Consider the following 13,467-nt stretch of genomic DNA (forward strand, 5'->3'; position numbering starts at 1 on the left):
AGTTTACAGGAGGTGTTAGATGTATTAGTCTACCTACCTTACCTGCTCATATTAATATTTATTATGCCAGCTTTTGTTAACTAAAGTTTATTCTGATTTTTTTTGTACCTTCTAACTCATGAGTCTTCCTTGCTCTTGCACAAAGAATTGGTTTAAGGGCTCATCACTATACAGCTGGTAAAACTACATTAATGCTTAAACTAGCACCTTCCCTGTGTAGATGAAGGTTTATTAGTGTATTCAAACTCAAAGTACTTGACCATAGAGAAAACACAGGCAGTCAAGAACCACTTTGGCTGCATAGAAGCCATTTCAAGAAGCTTTATTGAAATACACTTAAGTGTTCAAATAAGAAACATGGTCATGATACAAAATGACATTTACAAAGCTAACTGTACAAAATAAATACTTTTGTTGACTGACACAGTCTATAATCTGCTCTGGAGAACTATATAAGTGTAGATTTTACTTATTTTCCTGCTTTAGAGCAGAAAAGAAAGGGTGGGTCAAGGCCTCCTGAAGAGTAATTCTTTTGGCTGGGTCATACTCCAACATTTTTTGAATGAGGTCAAACAGATTCTCATGGTCCAAATCTTGACAAAGCATGAACTCCTGGAAGGGGAAGGGAGGAAAAGTCAGTTGAGAAACTTAATTTTTCTTTGTGGGAAGAAGTCAACTCTTATCAACTCTTACCTTGAGTGGTTTACAACGTCTTGAAACATATCTACCTGCAGAACTATGTTCATCCCAGTCCAATTGGTTATGGTGGAAATACTTGCGCTTCCTGTAGAGTAAGAATTGTTTGAAGCAATCACAAACCAATGTTCTGGAACAGTAATATGACCATAAACTCAGGCATCTATAAAGAAAACTAATCCTTTTGTAAGAGGCTAGACATATGTAAGTAATTACAAGGTCCTGAGGTATCTGTGCCCCTCAGACACTTGTATGCATTTTCCCCAATCCTAATAAAGCCAAACAGTGCTGTTCTCTGCTTTACTAAACTATCTAGATTAATCAATACATGGACTGGAACTTCAGATGAAATCTGATTTTAAACCAAAACATATTACAGAAAGAAGAAAGGTTTAAGTATAAATTAATTACCTGGTTTTCTCTATCATGTGAATTGGTAAAGGCCCCAGTATTCTCTCCATCATTGCCAAATGCTCTTTACTATCATGTGTCTAAAATAAAAGAGTAAGAGCGTTGAACTTTTAAACAGATTAGGGGATGGTAATTCACCAAGAGATGTTAAGGTGTTTTTTCCTCCCAAGTTAACAGCAGAAAAAACATTTAGTATATTAATCCACATACAATTGTAAAGTTTTCTGATTCCTATTTTGATAACTGTACATTCTGGGTTTTCACTGATCAGAAGCTTATTTGTAGGTGTCAACTTCCACAAATCATTTACAGCTAAATGTTATCATAACACTTCCCTCACATTAGCAGATTAAGTTCAAAAATACCACTATCAGCCTTCAGTACTAGAATTTGAGATGGTGGTGGGCTGTTTTAATAGAAGCTATGTTTTTATCTAAACTTAAACAAACATTCAGAATCCCACCCATCTCTGATATTAAACACACTTTGAAGCAAGGCTGAAGTATTAAAGCTTTATTTTTAAAAGCTACCTTCTCTCCATAACATCTTGTTCCTACTACAAGCAAAGCCACGAGACTGGCCTTTTTTGGGCCATTTCTAAACACATTTCATTTTAAACATAGCTTGCTTCAAAATCATTAAAATAAAGCTCACAGTTGAAATAGATGCATTGCTCCTTGGCAGTGCCTCAGTAAAACTTTATACCTGCTAAGACTTGGACCTCTCTAAGCAGTGTACTTAGAACCAGGGGAGGGCTAGCTCAGTGGTTTGAGTATTGGCCTGCTAAACGCAGGCTTGTGTGTTCAATCCTTGGGGGGCAAAAATCTGCTTAGGGATTAATCCTGCTTTGAGCAGGGACTTGGACTAGATGACCTCCTTAGGACCCTTCCAACCCTGATATTCTATCAACTCTGGGACTGGAAATTAAAGAGACCACAAACAGTTTTACTCGTTTTCAGTTTTAAAGCTACATATTTTAGTTACTGATTTAGGATCTTGAATCTATTTGCTGAAGACAAGACAACTTTTCTGATCCGTAAGTAACATACAGTGAGAACAAGCTAGTTTTGGGGATTTTTTTGAAGTAGCAAAATATTTACTGCTATGTATCAATAACTATGTTGGTGGTATACTATAATGTGCCTACATAGGCACGGAGAAGCTTCACAGTGAACAGGGGTCATATCTGTGCCGCTGTTATTTCTCTTCATATTCCCATTACAAAACAAAAGGACAAATTGTTTCCAACCATCAGAATGTCTATAGAAAAGTATTTCCCCCATTCTCTCCCCCTCACTCTGCATATAAAGAATTTTCATAGTTACCTACCGGAAATACTGTGAATCCAAGGTAATACTCTATGAGAATACAGCCTATGCTCCAAACATCACAAGGCTGTGACCATCCCAGGGCTGTCAAGAAGAAGAAACATGCAAGGTTCATACCCAAGAGCAATACCCATTTTAAGTGATATTAAGCAGTTAATCTACTCCCAAGTGATGATGTAGACAGATTAATAAATTAAACAACTTTATATCCATTATACTATGATGGCAACTGAAAACAGTTCTCTTTCTAGCAAGTAAATGGCATGCGGAATAGAAATCCAGTGTAAGTTTGCCAAAATGTTAACTATCATATTGTAAACAACACCAACTCTAGAAAAAGCAAGTACCTTGGTTTGAAAATGCAAACTGACCTCAAAAAAATGCTGCATATCAGAATCACTACTTAGGGCAATAATGTGACAAAAAGGTGCTTCAGAATTAATAAGCACTGCAGACAAGTAGAAATTAAAGTATAATACAATATTTCCAAATAAGCTGGTTTGAAGTTAAAGTGTTTTCTGACCTAAAATAACTTCTGGAGCTCTGTAATGTCTTGTAGACACCAGTGTACTGTGATGTTCGTCGTCATATGTTGCACTTCCAAAGTCCACAAGTTTGATGTCTGGATTTTTTAGTGTCCGTTCATCACGTTTCTAAAATGAAATATACACCATTAAATATATGAACAGAATAAGCCCGAAAAATATGTTGTAGCGAGATCAATTTGAAACTGTAGATTTACCAGTTTGGGGTTATACTCTTCTACATAGTCAGACTTCACAAATAAAATATTTTCAGGCTTCAGATCTGTATGAGTCAATTTGTTCAAGTGTAAAACTGCAAGAGAAAATGAAAGTTATCAAACCATTTAAAAAATAGTAATTTCAACAACTGAAAAATATTAAACATACTTACAGTTTACAGATTTGCAAATCTGATATGCCATCTTCCTAATGTGGTCAAGCCGAAAAGGCAAAAAACTATTCTCTTTGATAAAGTCGTAGGTACTAAGTCCCAGTAGTTCAAAAACAATGCAAACATGACCATGATGTTCAAACCATTCCAACATCTGTACACAGCGACTGTAAAACAAAAAAAGACACCTAGTAAAATGTACTGTAATAGATATACAGCAGATATGCAAGTGTTATAAATGCTGATACTGTGTTCATAAATGGCTGTATTTGACCTGAACAGTGAGTATGGAGTTATAATCCCAGTATATAGTAAGATTTTCCTGTATGAATGTACTGTTCTAGCTTAACTGGGAGCTAGAAGAACTAAGGAGAAGGCAACACAACAATTCCAGATAAGCAACCTCCCAGCTAACAGGGACAACCACAAGCCAACTGCACACTTCTAAGCTCCAGTTGAAAGTGACATAGCCCAGGGGTCTGAGTCCTCCTGGGGGGCTGCAAATGAGTGAGAACAGAACTCCAGGGTCTAAGCCGGGGTCGGCAAATTTTGTGGCCCGAGAGCCACATCTGGGAATCGAAATTGTATGGCAGGCCATGAATTGTCACAAAATTGGGGTTGGGGTGCAGGAGTGGGATCAGGGCTGGGGCGGAGAGTTGGGATGCAGGGGGGGGAGGCTCAAGGGTGCGGGCTCTGGGCAGTGCTTACCTTAAGCGGCTCCCAGAAGAAGCGGCATGTCCCTTCTCCGTCTCCTACGTGGCAGCGCCGCCAGGTGACTCTGCACACTGCCCCGTCCGCAGGTACCGCCCCTGCAGCTCCCACTGGTCAATGGGAGCTGAGGAGGGCAGAATGCAGAGCGGAGCCCCCTGGCTGCCCCTACGCATAGGAGCTGGAGGGGGGGGCCATGCCACTGCTTCCAGGAGCCACGTGAAGTGGCCCTGAGCTGCAGCGGGGAAAGCCCCAGCCTCCACTCCCCAGTGGGAGTCAGAGGGCTGGATTAAAATGGCTGGCGGGCCATAGTTTGCCCACCCCTGGTCTAAGCATAAAAAAAACAGATCCGCTGAGGCAATCATGGTTAGTACCGGGGGGGCTGCTACAAAAGACCTGGTCTGAGTCTGTGAGAATCATGTGATTCCACTCTGAGCCAGATAGTGCTTACTACAGGCCAGGGAGGGGGATCAGAAGGGGTGTCAGAGGTGCATTTCACCCAGCAACTGTAAACTAGTCAGTAGAGTTTACACAAATAGAAATAATTTTGTAGAGGACCAGAAGTATACATAATTAAATAGCAAGTAAAAACATGGTCCCCTACTCTGAAGGGTTTAAAATCTAGATTAATAATGAGATAGGACACTGGGGAAGATAATAAACATGGGAGACGAAGGAATTACAAGAATAAAATTACTGGATTATTTAGGCAGTACAGTGTAATACTAAAATTACAATTATGGTTTAAAGAGAGTCAGAGGAATTTTAGAAAGGAGTCAAAGGAATTAAGAAATCCTAAAACCAAAATATTTTCCATTCTAATTCTATACTTACAATGTGTTCTTGGGATCTGATGCATTTAAATGCTCCAATACCTGTATTTCTGAACGAGCTGCTTCACAATATCTATCAACATTTTTTACTATTTTCACTGCTACATGTCTACCTTCCCTGTAAAATAAAGTTTTTGAATCGTTATAGACAACTGCAGAACTATAATTACAGCATACCATAACACCCCCCATAAGTTTCCTTTACAGCAGAATTCAACTGCAAAACTCCCAGTTAACTAGCAAATGATCATAAATAATGTTTTTAAAAATAGTGCTTTTCATCCTTAAAACTAAATTCATGTTAAATTTCATACATTCAGACACAAAACTTAATTTTTCCCCACTGCTAATTTTCATTGTAATGTGTTAAATATGCCCAATCATAAATTATGTTGCACCTATGTTAGTTTGATTTTATCCTACCACTTTATTTTTATAGTCTTTGTTATGTACTAAAACAGTCATGTGGGTTCAACATGATAGCAAGTTACAGACTATATACAGCTCTCTCTCTGTCCCATGTTAGTGTTGGATAAAAATTTGATATACTAAGATGTGGTGTCTGTCAGCCATCTTAAAACTTGGGATAGTCAGACATTGAAAAGAACTGTAAATCCAATGTCATAAGTGGGTAAAAAATTACATTCTGAAGTGAGATATTTGCAAATGAATTATGTAACCGTTAAGACTGTAGACTGGATTACACAATAATCAGATATAAACAGGTGCTATTGCCTGTCAATTATGCAGTCCATTAATTGGATGCAAATTTATGTATTCTTGATTTAGCAAGTGCTTATTATATACAGGTAATCCAAATATTAAATCTGACTGCACCTTCATAAACAGTAACCTTGCAACTGTGTGATAGAGTAAACTTTTAAATCATGCTATTTATTGTTCTGTAGATAGGAGAGATACTCAGATATGCACATGAGCAACTCTCAATGACTCATAATGGAAGTCAAGTACAGACAGCTGTAGCATAATTTGATCCTCTAACTGGTGACAGTTGAACTGTAGTTTCCCTGTATCAGTGCCATTATATATAAATAGAAAAGCAATTAGTACAAAGACAGTCAAGAAATAACTAACCCGAAAAACAACAAATTTAAAGGGCCAAATAAAATTTGAATACATATTTACTACAAATGCGAAACCATTTTGTAAACTAGGCCAGGCTGGCATGGACAAGAAAGTTACATTTATAAGAAAAAATGACTTACGCCTTGTGATCTATGCACTCCACAACTTTTCCAAAAGCACCTTCGCCCAGAGTAGCAATAATTTCATCTAAAAGAGAAAAAAAATCTCAATCAAAGAAGTAGTGATAGTCTAATTAGTTATTCACAAAACTAAATTCTATCAATGCAGATTAATCTAGGCTGTGCCTCTATAAAAGTGTAACTAAACATCTCTAAGCTAGAATATTTATTCTATTGAACAACTCATCAAAACAGTTATAGCTATGTCATTCCAAATTTCATTAACTTCATTTACTATTTTGGAAAATGAGTATCAATGTTTAATTTCTAGAGAAAGAAAAACAATCCCCCCACAAAATAAAAAAAAAAATAAAAAAAAATAAAAATGAAATAAAATCGAGAAAGAAAGAAAATACTTCCAAAGCCCCTGACATCTTATTCTAAAAGAAATTATTCTATCTGAAAAGTTAATAAATTTTGAAAAATATTCTATACATCTTGCACTTAGTACGTCTCCACTCTGACAGATCAGGTGACCCTCCTCATCATCCTCTACACTCCTGGATCTTTTCCTTCGGTGACTCTTCTGGAAACGGCATGTGGGCGGCACCAAGATCATCCAGCCAATCAATAAACCCGAGTGAATTCAGGGCAGAATACGAAATTCATTCAGCGGGGAGATATTCAGGCATTCAGATACGCGCCAGGCCACAAACGGTTGGCAGGAGCAATTTCAAATTCAGTCCCCAGAAATTCACAGGGCACATAGTTTATGTTACAGGAGAAAAACATGGCAAGGAACAGATTTTCAGATAAGATACTCAAAGTGGCAACAAAAAATTACAACACAATTGTTTTTTTCTTTTAAAAAAAATGGTTCACTTGAAGCACTGAAATTTATTTTAGGATTGCAGTGTCCTTATTTGCAAGTCTAATGCTGTAAAACAGCAGGATTTATTATTTACTGGTCTATATAAAATAGCCTTGTGGCCAAATTAGAATACCCAAGTTAAACAAATCTCAGTATTCATCAGAATTAAACATTCTTCTGAGTAATATTTCAGAAGAAATAAAAAAGTCACAAAAAGATAAATCTACTCCAAGCTTCTTCAGTTAAAGAGTTATCATAAAAGTATAAACCATATTGTCTTCAACTGTTCTCTCAATTAAAGTTAAGCACAACTACATTAAGAGATCAGACAGCATGCCCTGCCAGTGGATAGACAGCATGCGTGTCGGATACTCAAACCCATACTGCACTTGTTTATCAGACATTTTGTTAATTAACAGTTGCTAAAAAAAAAGACTGCACATATGTGTCTCCTTGTTATTTCGAAGACATTAAAGTTACTAAGTTTAACAAAAGCAAATTTAAGTAATAGCTTGTACATAAATGGTTTGGATTTTGAGCAAGATGGAAATATGTACCTTACATGACATATAAAGACTTGCATTTTAAGATATATGAGGGGCAATACCTATGTTTCAGATAATTTTTAAATAAAGGTAATTAATCGGTGGTTATTACTCATTCATCAGTGGAATTCTATCTGAAACAATTATACGTTCTAGGGTTTAGTGAGTATATCTGTGTGATATAGAAACTTCTCATTCAAGGGGAAAAAAATAATAATCTATTGTGAATATTAGCAATAAGACCATCCCGAACTCGCACACTTGACTGCTACTGCTCAGATGAGAAGTTATTTTCCTAAAATAAAATAATCAAAAGTTTAAAAATTACTCATACCATTTGCGAATGATGATGTGAGGCACTGTGATATGTCTTGTGTTTTCTTTTATAACTACTCCTCCCACTATGGCCTGAAGACTTGCTACTGTGGTTGTGATAACCATTTTCATGATCTCTGTGATGGTGCCCATTTTCATACACTTGACTGTAATCACTTCTATATTCTTCAATGTAACGCCGGTCATGATGATCTCTTTCATTTATGGACCTGGCTTCCGAATGATGACTAGAAATAAAAAACAAGTTAATTTAATTGACATCAATTTATGTCAAGTAGAACCATCAAGACAATTCTAACTGGAAGGCTTCACTCTTGAAATATCTGCAAAATACTGCATCAAGAAAATACTAACAAAACAAGTTAACAGATGATCTGCTTATGCACTTACTGAAATTTAAACTTAACAGTTCTTAAAACTAAGGATTAGCAGTTTACCACGATTAAAAATCCAAAATGTATTTACCTCTCAGAAACTTTGGAGTGATTATGTTTGCAGCGCTTGTTCTCCCGTGCACTGCTGTGTGATCTCTTCTTTCTCTTATGGCTGCTGCTGCACTGTCTGGAATCCCAACTTTCCTTTTCATCCCAATCAGGATACTCGGTTCGTTTGGAATGCCGCATCTGTCAGAGACAAGCCAATTCCCCCTTTAAATTACATCCCAAATAGTGTTACAATTTACCAATACAACGTAATATAAATAGCACACTGATCTAAACTGCTAACAGAGATTAAAATAGTTTGTTTTCCCAGTGAACTTCATGGTTTTGTAGAATTATTTTTGCTCCACCCCCAAATGTGTTTTTTGTCTAAAAAAAATAAAATAAAATCAAGGTATCTATATAGAGACATGGACCAACCTCTTATAGGAAATTTTATCAACTCAAATATTCTTACTCTAGCAGGGACCACTCATTCTTCAAATTCCACCCCCATTAAATCAATTTTTGAGCAAAAAGTGTTTACCTCAACATCCAGCCAACATGCTTTTAAAAGCTAGCAACGTACTTAGTGTACTTTTTAACAGATTTAAAAATATTAAAGCTAATATTAAAAAAAAGATATAATACGCAGTTTAAGAAATGAGTGTTTGAGTGAGTGTACATCTGGGTATAGTGCCTAGATTATCCACAAATACAAAGTTTGTTTTAAAAGTCATAATATACATTAGTACATAATTAGCAATAACCCAAATTTAGGTGAATACATTTAACAATATGGTTAGTTTAGATATCAGAATCCGAATATGCTGGTACATCACTCATGAAAAGTTACACAGAGAGCTAGTTGATTGTGGAAAGCAAATATAGCAATGAGTGAAGATTGTCCCTAAGTAATTAAGAATTTAGGGTAGGTTGTACATTTAGAAAATACAATCCATGAGGAAAGTATTACAAACCTTCCTCCTCCTATTACACCTACCAGAAGCTCTCAAGCCTCTACCAAAATACACTGTGAACTACTTAAATGTACTCAGTCTGATTAATTTATTGCAAAGAGGGAAGAGTAGGAAATGGAAAAAAAATCACTCAAAGCTTCTCTCCTAGCCCACCCTTCAGCCATAAACCAATTCAAGTTCCTAACACACACTCCTGCCACACAAATACAATAAATACGAACCTGACACCTTGTATCCCCAGCTAGAGATTTTGCAGTGCCTGCAACGCTAGCAATCCTACTGCCCTTGTACTTTCAAGTGCTCTTTAATGTATTGTCGGACGAGTCAGGGGAGGGAAAACAACATTCCCGTTCACTCTCGACTGGGGACCTTCAGCTAATCCTTCCCAGGGGCGCTCAGCATCGGGCTTTCTTACCGAGACACCCCGTAACTCACCACGAACGAGGCCGGAGCAGGCCGAGCTGGTCACCTCGCTACACGTGTTAAGCCTCTTCCAGTCCCTCCTGCCCCAACGGGTTTGCAGCCCATCGTCCCTGCCCTGCAGCTCCCCCCGCCCCGAATACCGGGGGCCACTGCTGCGCCCCCCGAGCGCCGCCACGTCCCTCCTTGGCTGGGGAGGCAGCCGAGCCAGCCCAGCCCCGTCCTGGGGCGGGAGGACGAGCTTGAGCCGGGTCTCTCACTCGCGACCCAAAGCCCTTGGGGCGAGGCAGGCCCATGCCCTGGCCCCGCGAGGCCGCGGCCGGCGCCCCTCCCCACGGGACCAGCCGCAGCCATTTTCTCGCCGTCCGGCGCAGGCAGACAGAACATGGCGGCGGCGGGGGCGGGCGGCTCATACCCGGATTAACGCATTTAACGGCCGCCACAACCCCAGCGGAGCCTTCCCGGGGTAGGGCGGCTGCATGAGCCGGAATCAGGGTCGAACCCACAGGGAACAAGCAGCCCCCCCCCCCGCCCCAGCCGTGCAGGGCAGATGACGGCGACAGTCCCACGTCTGCCGAGGTGGGGGCAATACCCCGGGCTTCAAGCAGGGGCCGGGGCGGCGATATCCACCCGTCCCCCGCTAGATTGGGGCAGGAAACGACACCCCCACCACAGACACACGCGGGCGGGGGACAGCGCCCCCCCAACTCCCCTTTACCCCACCGCCAACCAGCGACTCACCGCTCCGGCGGGTGCCGCTGCTACCTCAGGGGTCTGCTGGTGCTGAGCCTGCGAGTCCGCCCTACACACAAAATGGTGCCGCCGACTGCTAGAACCTTCTGGAGCAGGGAAGCGCGTCACACAGGGGTGCGCATGCGCGGGCCCGTTCGGCGGCTCTGCGGGGAGGGAGCGAGGGGGGCGCGCGCGCCCGCAAGTCGCGGAGAAAAGCGCGTCCTCGTGCCTGTTTGTACTTGCGCGGTGCGCTTAGTGACGTCAGGGGGAGGCTCTCGGTTTCTATGGCTGCCCCGCCACATGGGCGATGTCTTGCTCTGCCAGTGGCTCCAGGGAACACCTCCAGAGAGGGGGCTAGTGGGCCGGCCGGGAGAATGGTCCCTCCTTAGCCCCCCGCTGACGAGTTAACAGGCCCCTTCACCGACTGAAGATTAACTATTTACGTGTGAAGTACTTATGCTAAACAGTGTGTCCCACCTTGTATTTAGCTGTGACCCTGGGAATGGCTACACGGCAGTGAAAGACCTGTGGTTGGCCAGGTCAGCTGATTGTGGCTTGTGGGGCTATAAAATTGCAGTGTATGTGTTCAGGGTCAGGCTGGACCCCGGCTGCTCTGGACTCCTGCGGGAAGGGAGTAATGGTGTCTCAGAGCGTGGCTCCAGTCCAATCCTGAATACCTACACTGCTGTTTTTAGCCCCATGGCCCGACCCTTGTAAGCCCAAGTCAGCTCTGTAACTAGGTGCTAGGGGTCTTTTATTGCAATATAGACATACTCTGAAAACCTTTCCCAGAAGACCTGAAGAAGAGCTCTGTGTAGCTCAAAAGCTTGTCTCTCTCACCAACAGAAGTTGGTCCAATAAAAGATATTACCTCACCCACCTTGTCTTTCTAATAGCCTAGGACCAACGTGGCTACATCACCACTGCAAACAACTTTTGAAAAGATACAGAGGCAATGCAGTGTTGTAGCAGCAACAACACTGCAAACAACATGCTTTTAAGGATAGATAGGTGACTATGTCTTGGTTTGAAATGAAGTTTGTGATACTGGATTTGAACATTATATGTTTTTTTAGTTTTACTGGGTAGCCATGATGCACTGCACTTCTCATGTTAATAGCATCTGGCACCGTAGGAAAATTTTCATCCTTCTGTCCTGCTGGCAGCATGGCAGGCAAATATGCAATCAGTTGCTTTCATCTGCTCTTGCTGTTGCCATTGGTTACTAGGGACAGAAGTAGAAGATACAAGTAGGGTTGCTATTTGCCAACTTTCTAATCACACAAAACTCAACACCCCTGTCCTACCCCATCTCTGAGGCCCCACAAAAGCCCCGCCCCTTCTCAGAAGACCACGCCCACATCACTTACTCTTCCGCATCCCCACTCACTTTCAGTGGGCTGGTGCAGGGGGTTGAGGTGTGGGAGGGGGTATGGGCTCTGGGGTAGGGCCAGGGATGAGGGGTTTGGGGTGTGGGACGGAACTCTGGGCTGGGGCAGGTGTGTGGGGGGGAGTGAGGGCTCCAGCTGGGGGTGGGACTGGGGATGAGGGGTTTGGGATACAGGAGGGGACTGCGGGCTGGGCCAGGGAGATGAGGGGTTTGCAGTGCGGGAGGTGGCTCTGGGCTGGGATAGGGGGTTGGGGTGCGGGGTCCCAGCGATGCTTACCGTGGCGCCGAGGAAGCGGCCTCTAGGCACATGGGCAGCCAGGCAGCTCTGCATGGTGTGCGCTGTCTTTGCACCCGCAGACACCACCCCCCGCAGCTCCCATTGGTCACGGTTCCCAATCAATGGGAGCTGCGGAGCTGGTATTCAGGGTGGGGGCAGCGTGTGGAGCCTCCCAGTCCCTGGCCAACCCAGCGCCTAGGGGTCGCAGGGACCTGGAAGCCGCTTCCAGGAGCAGTGCGGAGCCAGGGCAGGTAGGGAGCCTGTCTTAGCCCCGGGCCCCTGCTGTGCCATCGACTGGACTTTTAACAGCCCACTCGGCGGGGCTGACGGGAGCCGCCAGGGTCCCTTTTCGACCTGGCATACCAGTCAAAAACTGGATGCCTGGCAACCCTAGATACAAGCAATGCAGAGCAAATATAACTCAGGCTTTGAGCTGTGAAAAGGAATGAGGAATATATGGCAACATCAATAAGCAGAATCAGAAGCTCCAGGAAGTGAGAAAGCAGCCACCATAGGACAGGCACAACACAATTTCACTGTACAGCCTCCCCATCTCACAAGTTTGACCCAATAAACTGTGTTTCTTCTGTATATAAATATAGCTTTACTATCCAGTGCAACTAGGGATTTGTTATTTCCATTAGCATTAAAGCATTAATTTGCAGATGGACTTGGTTAATTGACAGTGGGCCCAATTCAACCCTGGTGTAAACTGTATTGAATTTAAATGGGTGCAGCTCTATTGAATCAGGGCTGAATTTGGTCCATTAATTTTATTGCAGGAATGTATACCAACTCCACTGCCGCACCCTGTGTTGGAATATTTAAATGGCATGCCTCAAAGATAATGATTGTAAGCAGCTTTGCTGTACTATCAAACAAGAGGACTGAAATGCTGAATCTTTCACCATTTCCATTTGGGATATTGACTTTAAATTATTTGTTTATATAGACTAATTGATTAATGGCAGACTCCTACTTTGTTTTCTGGTGTTTTGAAACAGTCTAAATTCTAACTATTATTGCTAACCCCTTACATGAGAGACTGACCACATCAAAGTAAATCTCCATTAGACACTCCGGTCAGCCTGCACCCCATTGAGATTCAGCACTGAAAAGCAGCTCTAAAGCAGCATGAGTATCTAAACACATTTTACCACACTACCTCCTTTCCAACCTGCAAATGGGCTGGTTTTAAGCCTCTTATACTTTCTCACACATCAAATGTATTGTCTGTTCTTAGGGACAAAATAATAATACTTTGATACATAGGGAATGCATTTGATTTATGGGTCTCAATGCTTTCCAACTCAACCTGTATTATCCCCATTTTACTGAGAGGGATACAGATGCATGGGAATTGAGTGATCTGCCTAAGGTTACAGAGCAAGTCCGTCACAG

The 13,467-nt window shown here is 41.9% G+C and overlaps 2 protein-coding genes across 9 annotated transcripts in view; both read right to left on the reverse strand.

The window, feature by feature from the left end:
• LOC135974151 (serine/arginine repetitive matrix protein 2-like) overlaps positions 1–13,467 on the reverse strand; it is a 994,828-nt gene that overhangs the window by 419,692 nt on the left and 561,669 nt on the right. The window lies entirely within an intron of this gene.
• On the reverse strand, positions 307–10,569 carry CLK1 (CDC like kinase 1). Of its 8 annotated transcripts, none has more exons than XM_042851710.2 (13): positions 10,409–10,569; positions 8,314–8,471; positions 7,847–8,075; positions 6,592–6,682; positions 6,118–6,184; positions 4,893–5,009; positions 3,351–3,517; positions 3,178–3,272; positions 2,959–3,088; positions 2,437–2,519; positions 1,108–1,187; positions 694–826; positions 307–612 (listed from the first exon to the last, which is right to left on the reverse strand). In XM_042851710.2, exons 2-13 carry the CDS (start codon positions 8,469–8,471, stop codon positions 466–468), a joined length of 1,497 nt encoding a protein of 498 aa, XP_042707644.1. In that variant the 5' UTR covers positions 10,409–10,569; the 3' UTR covers positions 307–465. The 8 variants fall into 8 exon arrangements, with proteins under 8 accessions (XP_042707644.1, XP_005310370.1, XP_065418147.1 ...); XM_005310313.5 differs by having other exon boundaries at positions 694–784; positions 10,409–10,550; XM_065562075.1 differs by lacking the exon at positions 10,409–10,569 and adding an exon at positions 9,663–9,936 and having other exon boundaries at positions 694–784.

The sequence above is a fragment of the Chrysemys picta genome, chromosome 11 (genome assembly GCF_011386835.1).
Source record: "Chrysemys picta bellii isolate R12L10 chromosome 11, ASM1138683v2, whole genome shotgun sequence".
Lineage (NCBI taxonomy): Eukaryota > Metazoa > Chordata > Testudines > Emydidae > Chrysemys > Chrysemys picta.

Excerpts from the sequence above, each read along its gene's own strand:
- CLK1 (XM_042851710.2), bottom strand. The coding sequence starts at position 8,471 with ATGCGGCATTCCAAACGAACCGAGTATCCTGATTGGGATGAAAAGGAA. Across the intron at positions 5,010-6,117 it reads GAGTGCATAGATCACAAGGC|GGAAGGTAGACATGTAGCAG; the intron begins GTAAGTCATTTT and ends TTTATTTTACAG. Across the intron at positions 3,518-4,892 it reads TCAGATCCCAAGAACACATT|TCGCTGTGTACAGATGTTGG; the intron begins GTAAGTATAGAA and ends TTTGTTTTACAG.